The sequence below is a fragment of the Hippoglossus hippoglossus genome, chromosome 13, assembly GCF_009819705.1.
Source record: "Hippoglossus hippoglossus isolate fHipHip1 chromosome 13, fHipHip1.pri, whole genome shotgun sequence".
Lineage (NCBI taxonomy): Eukaryota > Metazoa > Chordata > Actinopteri > Pleuronectiformes > Pleuronectidae > Hippoglossus > Hippoglossus hippoglossus.
The window spans coordinates 12,345,805-12,354,891 of NC_047163.1; the positions used below are offsets into that span (position 1 = coordinate 12,345,805).

At 40.7% G+C, this 9,087-nt stretch overlaps 1 protein-coding gene across 1 annotated transcript; it reads left to right on the forward strand.

Moving 5' to 3' along the window:
- The first annotated feature begins 345 nt into the window (after positions 1-345).
- ankk1 (ankyrin repeat and kinase domain containing 1) lies at positions 346-8,838 on the forward strand. Its single transcript, XM_034604894.1, has 9 exons — positions 346-731; positions 919-1,201; positions 1,306-1,457; positions 1,825-1,874; positions 3,403-3,558; positions 4,349-4,473; positions 5,889-5,922; positions 6,441-6,676; positions 7,607-8,838. The coding sequence occupies exons 1-9, from the start codon at positions 523-525 to the stop codon at positions 8,651-8,653; spliced, it is 2,292 nt and encodes a 763-aa protein (XP_034460785.1). The 5' UTR covers positions 346-522; the 3' UTR covers positions 8,654-8,838.
- The last annotated feature ends 249 nt before the right edge of the window (positions 8,839-9,087 follow it).

Below are 9,087 nucleotides of genomic sequence, written 5' to 3' on the forward strand. Positions count from 1 at the left end.
GACTGCAGACTACTGAGCCGTTCCATTGGAGCTGCAGGGGGTTAAGTGTCTTGTTAAAGTGCGATTTGATAGAAGTGGATGGGTCATTAGGCAGTTCATTTACTGTTTATACAGGCCCCCATCTACAATGGGCATGTCTCTCATATCAGCTATCATAACTGTGTGGATGCTGAATTCACACTTCTCTGAGGAAATGCTCAGTTTTCAGGGAAAGATTAGAAATGATGCAGCTGGATGACTGAAAGCCAGGTCAGCGTTCTTGGCAGCTAAAAACCGGCTCTGCCACATTTCAGTGCAAACAAGTTCTGCAGGTCAGATCCTCCCACAACAGTGTAACCTAGTGTGCATGACTCCACATGCCTTCCACACAGCCACTGATTTTAATGTGTATCTATGTTCTGCTACTTTCTCTGTCCCAGTGTGACTCTTAAGCTCCTGCGGGGCGCCTTCTGATCGATGCTTATCTGCGGGATAAACCCGGTTTATGTGTAGGATTAAAGACTGAGCGTGTTGTGGGGGGTTATGTCAGAGAGGACCTCTGAACTCATGGATTGTTTTGACGGATCTTCCGGGCAGTTCAGGGACTTCACGAAGGGCGACTTTGAGGCTGACTGGATTAAGGTGGCAGAATGCAGATTTGGTCAGGTGTACCAGGTCAAGCTCAAACTCTGGCGGGAAAAATGTGCCCTGAAAAACTTTGACACAACCATGTGTCCAAACAACTTTTACAGGTAGGATTTAAACTATATAAAGACATCGTTTTTATTATATAGGCATAGTTCCAAACATAAAGATTTTGTGGTTTGCTCTTTGCCTTTACAATGTTTGAAAATAATATTTCCTGTGGTCAAAGTAAAAAAAAAAATCCATTTTAATTGTCTAAGCTCCTTCACTGAACATTACGTTTTTCCATCACAGAAGAATAATAGACGAGGCGTCCAACATCGTCAAAGTGAAATTCAAATACATCATGTCCATCTACGGACTGTGTAGTGAAGCGACAGCTGTGGTGATGGAGTACATGAGCAATGGATCACTTAACAATCTCCTAGCCAGTCACACGTTGATGTGGCCAAAGAAGTTCCAGATGATTCATGAGGTCTCCATGGGCATGAATTTCCTCCACAGCATGAAACCTCCGCTACTTCATCTTAACCTCAAGACGTCAAACATCCTACTAGACGATCATCTCCATGTCAAGGTCAGGGAAGCTCAGAATAACGACGAGACCGTAAATGGTCACAGTGACCTCATGATGCTTCTGAGCTCTGTGTAACTGTGGAGTCCTTGTGTTTACCTACACAGATTTCAGATTTTGGTCTGATCCACTGGGAAGAGGGAATGAGCAAGAAGTCGTTCATGGAGCATCTGACAGCAAGAGGGAACATAAGTTACATTCCACCGGAGACCTTCAGTCAGTGCCCCGATCCACCAGGAACTACGTTTGATGTTTACAGGTGACTTGCCAAGGGTATTTTTCGAAATTGCACCACAGCAAAGAGTCACTGCGATTTTTTTCCGACCCAGTGCACAATCCACAAGTCACAAAGTGCGACCTTGCTCTCCACTGATATTTGTTTTATTCTATTACAATAACAGGGACATTTTCAAATTGTACTCATGTCTGACTCGCTCTTTCTTCCCCTTTTACATTCACTAGTGTTATTCAAATGTTAAATAGTACCTTTTACTGGAACGAAAACCAAGATAATTTTTTAGCTGACTTCTGTATTAAAGGTGGATTTACATTAAGTTGTCTGAATTTAGGAAGTGAAAGAGTGAGAGAATAAGAGCTGAGCTGCCTTTTTATGCTTTGACCTACAGCTTTGGAATTGTGATGTGGGAGATTCTGACACAGCAGAAACCGTACGCAGGTAGGTTGTGAATTCATTTGAAATGTGTCACATCTTCATATCAAATAGATTTATAGGTGTAACTTCCGCGAGGAGTCACATTGTACTTGAGTGTTTCGACACAGTGTTCCTCATTTAAATAGCATAAAAGGTCAAGGCAACTTTCCAGACGGGGAATCGAAATTGGACGCGGTACAACTAAACTGTGGTCATGTCAAACTGTGGTCATGTCAATGTTGTAAATAAGCATAGAAAGTGAAAAAAAAAATAACACCCCCTCAAACTCAAAATGTGTGACAAATGTCTACCTATTGGGATACAGGCCTTGACTGAAATAATGTGCTGAAAGATACGGAAAGGTGAGAAATGAAAGAACCAACCTGAAAATGAGTGAAGAAAACAGGATGACAGAGCATACTTCCATAGTGCACAAGGGAGCAGGAAGGGGAGTATGAAAGCTATGATCATATTCTATAGCTGTCGCAATCACCAGATCTAGACCTAATTTAACACTAATCAAACATTTTGGACATTTTACTTTAACCGATGACAATAATAGAAAGGAGGCTGCTGTCCATCATCATTCAAATTAATTTATGGCACTCATGAAATCATAGTTCTTTTTCAGAAAAAACCTGTAACACCCATTTTCTTTGAAGATAACCACATACCTCGCCAAGCAACAATTATTTAAACCTTAGAGAGCTTTCACAGCTACTTCAGGACACTTTCAGTTCAGTCCGACACAAAATAACAGGTGTGAAAGGTGCCTTTGACCACAGTCTACATCAGTGGACCAAAACTTAGTCCAACCAAAATAGATTGTCTTGGTCCGGATCAAACTGAACCATGTCTCGGTTCCTTTACAGTGTGAAAACATTTCTTTGGGTAGTTCGGACTTTCAGACAAATTGCAGTAAGATGAGACAGCATTAAACAAAAGAAGAAGAAAAAGAAGCTGAAAAACGAACCAAAACGAACCAGATCAAATGTTAAAACAGGAACCTTGGTCCGGAAAAGTCATAACTCGGACCCAATGTTTAATTTCATTTACTTACTACAAAACCATGAGCTAACATTATAAATGGCTTAACCCCCATTTTCCTGAGAGATCAATACCACTCTCACATCTGTTCATTACACGTGAACAGCTTAGAATAGCATCAGGACAGGAAACAGACCTGCACTAAAGATGACAAAGTCAGCCAACGAGCACATCTACAGTTCAATTAATGAATGAACACTTTATATTTTTGTGTGAAAGTATGAACAAAACAACTTGTTAAAACTCATCATTTAACATTACAAACAGGTAGACATGGTTTCTTCCATGAATGTCTAATGCCATCATGTGATGTGTAGTTAAAGAAAGAATGTTCCCATAACCTGAGTGCACAACAAAATCCGGTCTGGTCCCCCCCTCTGGCTAAATGTGTTGATGCTGTGTAGAAACAAATGAAAACCTGCTCAGCAGCTGCTGTGGCTGCTCTCTCTGCATTTCTTCATCTCTGTTGTACCTTGTGTCCCACATCTCACATTTGCTGACCCAGGGTGCAGCGTGACCACAGTGCTCCTACAGGTATCACAAGGGAAGAGACCCTGTACGGAGATGATACCTGAGGAGAAGCCCTGCGAGTGTGACCCCTTGATCAGCCTCATGCAGAAGTGTTGGGACCAGGATCGCAGGAAGAGGCCACTGTTCTCAGGTGCAGTCTAAAATTCGGATTTCAAGTTGTCAATGGAGCTGCAGCTCTTCAGTCTGTACTATTTGAAATACACACGACGACAGAGGAGCAATATTATCTCTTACAGAGGATCTTGAACAAGGCACAAAACACACAAGGAACAGAACAAGTATTTCGACAACTCGAGGAATGACAGTTTGTCAGCGTACGGGAATAATGACGTGATACTAGCACTTCTAATGCTTAACTTGTATGACTGGTTTGACTGCATCACCAGTGTGCCCTTAAAAGGATTGTTCACCCAAAAATGAAAATTCACTCATTATCTACTCATCACTATGCCGAGGGAGAGGCGGGTGAAGTGTTTGATTCAACAAAACACTTCTGGATTCTCAGGGGTAAACAGTGTTGCAGCCAAATCCAATACAATTGAAGTAAATGGTGACAACTTCTTCAAACGTAGAATAACAACAGAAAAAAAACATGAAATGCCTCCATACTGCTCCTGTGGTGTCACCAGTGTCCATAAGCCTCAGCATTCAAATATAACTTGAAACTGCATCATATACACCAATAATAAATACAAATTAATGTTGTGTTTGTTCCTTCATGGAACTGTTTATGATACTCACTGCTATTATTATTGTACCTATGAAAGAATTCACTTGTAATTCATGCATGACTGTTCATTCGCTGAAGTGGCGTAGTTATGACAAGTTCCCACTGGGTCTTAGAGCTGCAAGTCTGGGAATACATTCCTTTGATAAGGCAAATTCCGATCCGTCCTTGACAGCTGTTTTTTATTTTTCAGACACTGTGATAAAGACGGAGGCTCTGAGTGAAGTCCTGAAGATCCCAGGACCAATGCACTGTCACAGAAACGGCGATAAGAAACAGACGTCTGATTATTCTTGGCTGGTTCCCCCGATACATGAGGTGTGTTCCACTTGATGCTCAGCTTGACTGATACTGTGAGATCTGCTGTCTCGGCTCCAACTTTGGCAATATGGGCAGTTCAGATTAATGAAGAGTTTGGGGAAAGATTTACTTTCTACAACAGAGTACACTCAAACTAGCATCTGTGAGGATGTAATTAGGCAGAGTTGCTGTATTGAGTTATAACTTTGTGCGATTTACATTTCAGAGGTTATCTTTGTTTCTCATATCAATTTGCAATCAAACATCTATAAACCCACTTTGAAACCAGAAGATGAAAAAAGTAGTGGAGGAGCCAGTCTCTCCTAACCTCATATTTCTGGATTAGTGCACCATAGGGATTTGTTGTTGTGGAATAAGCGATGGAGATGATGTGCAGCTAGAGGGGCCCAACTGGGGTTTACCTAAACTGTGCTAGTGATGATTTTGTCCATTTTCCACTAGGCTGTCAGAGTTGAGGAGATTGTATTATTTTTACAGCGATGCTTTCTCGATTGAGTGGTAGGAAGGGAACGTCTACAATTGAGTTGTTACAGTGATGCTCTTCTTAATCCCACCACTCGTTATTTTATTTGTGCTATTTGCTATTCAACTAAATATTGCAGTACAAATTGAAGTAGTGGAGAAGGTTTGATGCCTCAAGGCTACCTTGTACCTTGTTACTGAGAGTGAGATTCAGTTTTTTTTATTTCCAATGACGGTTTCCATAATTTGTTCATATGAGTCAGAGTTTGATCATCTTCAAGTCTTTTAGTAGAGGTGTGTAATTGAGGCTAAAGAACTCTTGACAGTCTCTGAGTAATATGAATGCCTACATTTTTGTATGTTTGCAAGTGTGAAGTAGCAGAAAATCAAACATCTTCATATAGTTGATTTGATTCAGTTATTCCCTTTATCATTTTCAATATATTAAATAATGTTGTGAAGTAATTTTGGAAAACCTGTTCATGATGGGTAAAGTTTACCGTAGCGCCACAGGGAGTCTGTAAGATACAATACATCAGCAGAAAAACTAATTCTGTGAATCTTCTAATTTCATTGTTTTGTTGTATTGCTGCTGCAAGTGGTTAATTTTCTTAAAAAGTGAACAGGGTTGTTAAAGAAAAAATATCAGGGGATCACAGCCATCAGTCGGCTTCATTCTCTACCATGACAGTCTGTGCAGATTTGTATTTTTAGCAGCTAGTGTGGCTGAAAACAGAAATATTAGTAAGTAATGCTAATTAAAATGTACTTAGCATTAATGTGTGCAGATAAGTTAATATTACCAGTGTTATACTGTGAGTCATTCATAACCTTGAAGATCAAGTGCTCATATACAGTATTGATTGATATTTGTGCTTATTAGCCACTTATGATGATTGATGTCACAGCTAATGACTTCTGAGGTATTCTCTTTTTCTTTTCCCTTTTAGATGACTTTGCCTGAGATGTCTGACATTCCCTCAGGTAAACACATCACTAGAGCACGAAATTATTTTCAATGCAAAGGTTGAAGGGCTGACATTTAAAAAGTGCTATTTAAGTGCTCTCATATATTTAATATTAACATTACAACTGAATAGCAAAGTCAACCATCAGTGGTGGAAGGAATAAAAAAAGACACTTGAGCAGCCCCATCAGATGCATTTTCCCTGAACTGCTGGCTGGATTATTGAATAGATGATTCACGGTATGTTTTATTGATCCTTTCATTTCTGATACCAAGTGAAAATAGAAATGTATAGATACATTTGTTCAAAGACAAATGCAAAAACATTTCACTGCAGCGGCTGATATTGACTGAGCACCCCAGGCTCCAGGAAGCCCACATTATGTACACAAGCACATGGCTCTACACAGTATAATGAGGAGACTGAACAAAAATAAAGCAAACTTCTTGCAAAGAAAAAGTTCCCGTCACAGACTGTAATCACATTTTCTCCAGGTCTTTGTCTCATACAATTCTCTTTGTTTTCATTTCACAGATGACCATAATGCCACGTACGGCATTCTCTCTCTTTTGTCCAAAAAGGACTTTGGCAGTTTCAGACAGTCTGTGAAGAAGGAGCATGTGTGCACTCCGTTTTCAGGGGAAAAGAGCCTCCTCCACTACACGGTAGCCAGCGGAGATGCCACGAGTGTTGAACACGTCCTAAATCTGGATGCTGAAGTGAACTGTACAACTGCCAGAGGTTACACGCCGCTTATTATTGCTGTTCTGCAAAGGTCTGTATTGAAAAATGAAAGAAATGATTAAGGGAAATGTCATTTATGCTAGCAAGGTAGTGGATTAGGTCATCCCTGACAAAAAGTTAAATTTCTGACAGAAAAAGTTGCTAAACACTTACCATGAAATTACAGTAAAAAAATAAACTTAAAGGTTCCGTGTGTAGAATTTAGTGACATCTAGTGGTGAAGTTGCACATTGCAGCTGAATCACCTCACCCTCCCCTTCCAAACATGAAAGAGAACCTGTGGTAACCTTCAGTTGTCATAAAAACCCAAAAGGTGTTTAGTTTGTCCAGTTTGGACTACTATAGAAAACATGGCGGCCTCCGTAGAGAGGACCCAATCCCGATGTAAATATAAAGTATTTAAATATAAAGGGCTCATTCTAGGGTGACGAAAATAACAATTCATACAATTCAGATGAAACACTAGTGAAAACATCACTATGATTATTTTTGATTCACTTTCTGTCAATAGATCACTTTCACCTAAATCTTACACACTGGACCTTTAATTGATTCTACAGATACAAATCATATGTTCAGCAATAGGATGTGTATTTCTTTTTGTGTTTTTAACATAATATTTAATGTAATTAAAAAAAATAATAAATGGCTTATATTTTTTATTAAAGTATTTAGTATTTTTATAGCATTATACTCAGTAATGCAGTAAATTAATGCAGTAAAATAACTGTCTTTTAAAATGTAGGGTGACTCTGGAAAAGCTTATACAATTTCTTGCAGACTTAGAGGAGAAGACTGATAAATATAGAGAAGATGGTTGCCCGGCAACATCAAAGTAATATTTTATCAACACAAATAAGAGCGGCATCAATCTTCTCATTTAACTTTCCTTAAGAAAGCAAATAAGTACATTTCTTAAAATGTCAAAAAGTACTCTAAAGATGAAGTGTCTTTTCTACAGGCTTCATGACATCATCTCTCTACTTCTGAATCATGGGGCATCGGCCACCCAGGGAGATGAGGACCAGTGGACAGCTCTGCATTTTGCTGCTCAGAACGGCGATGAGAGAGCTGTACGTATCCTTTTGGACAAAGGTGCTGTGGCGGATGCCCAGGAAAAAACCGGCTGGATGCCCCTCCATCTGGCCTGCCAGAATGGCCACGAAGAAGTGGCGCGCCTGCTGCTTTCACGGCTGTCGGAGGAAGCAGTCGGACAAAAGGAGGAAGCACGAGGGAAGACGGGGCTTCACCTAGCCTCCGCCTACGGACATCTGAATATTGCCAAGCTCCTCCTCACAAAGGGAGCAGATCCCAATGTTATAGATGCCACTGATTCCACTGCTCTTCACTTGTCGGCAGGGGAAGGCCATAATAGAGTGGTAAGACTGTTGCTGAATGGTGGGGCGAGTACTGACAGTGTGGACAGCAAGGGGTACACTGCACTTCACCTGGCTGCTCTGAAGGGTCACACAGGCATATGCAGGCAGCTGTTGTCAAACGGAGCCAGCCCAGACTCCAGGACCCTCCAAGGCTGGACTCCCATGCACCTGGCTGCCCTTAGGGGTCATGAAGCTACCATGGTCCAGCTGGAGAGTCAGGGTGGTTGTGTGAATGTTACAGGTGAGAATGGATGGACTCCACTCCACCTCGCCTGTCACCAGAGCCAGTCCGAAATGGTGGCAAAGCTTTTGGCGGCCAAAGCAGAGCCAAATGTGACGGAGGACCGTGAAGGATGGACACCACTACATGCAGCCTGCAACAGTGTTAGTTTCCCATGTGTACTCCACTTGATGACACATCATGCAGATGTCAATGCTGTAAGCAAAGGAAAGACGACACCTTTACACCTGGCTGCCCAGCATGGCTGTGTGCCGATCGTAAAGGCTCTACTGCTGAACGGAGCAGACAGGACACTGCTGGATTCTTCTGGGGCCACAGCTCAGGCTGTGGCTCAGAAATGTGAAAAGGGGGAAATAGTGCAGCTACTGGAAAAGGGATGTTAACCATGACTCTAGTGCTTGGTGAAGCAGTTTGAATGGAAGGATTACGGAACAACGAAAACATGAATGACACAGCAGGAATCTTATCCTCATTTTGAGAGGGGCTTTTACTAAGCTGCTTAAAGCAAGATTGTGAAAACATTTTTTTATGTCTTATCTTAAAAAAAAATTGGATAATACATTATAACTAAAACACACGAAAGTATTTGAAGCATTTTATTTGTCTATTTCTCACAATTACATGTGTCATTAAGCCCCCTGAATGTTTTTATATTTTCAAATCATTGTATAACCAAATCTTGACAATACATTTTCTCTTGCTATTTTTATTTTGATAAACTAAAGTACCATATAAGTCTGTCCCATTGATTAGGCCAAATCAGGAATTTCTCTATTTATAATACTATTAGTCTGTAAAATACAACAAAATGGCCGAT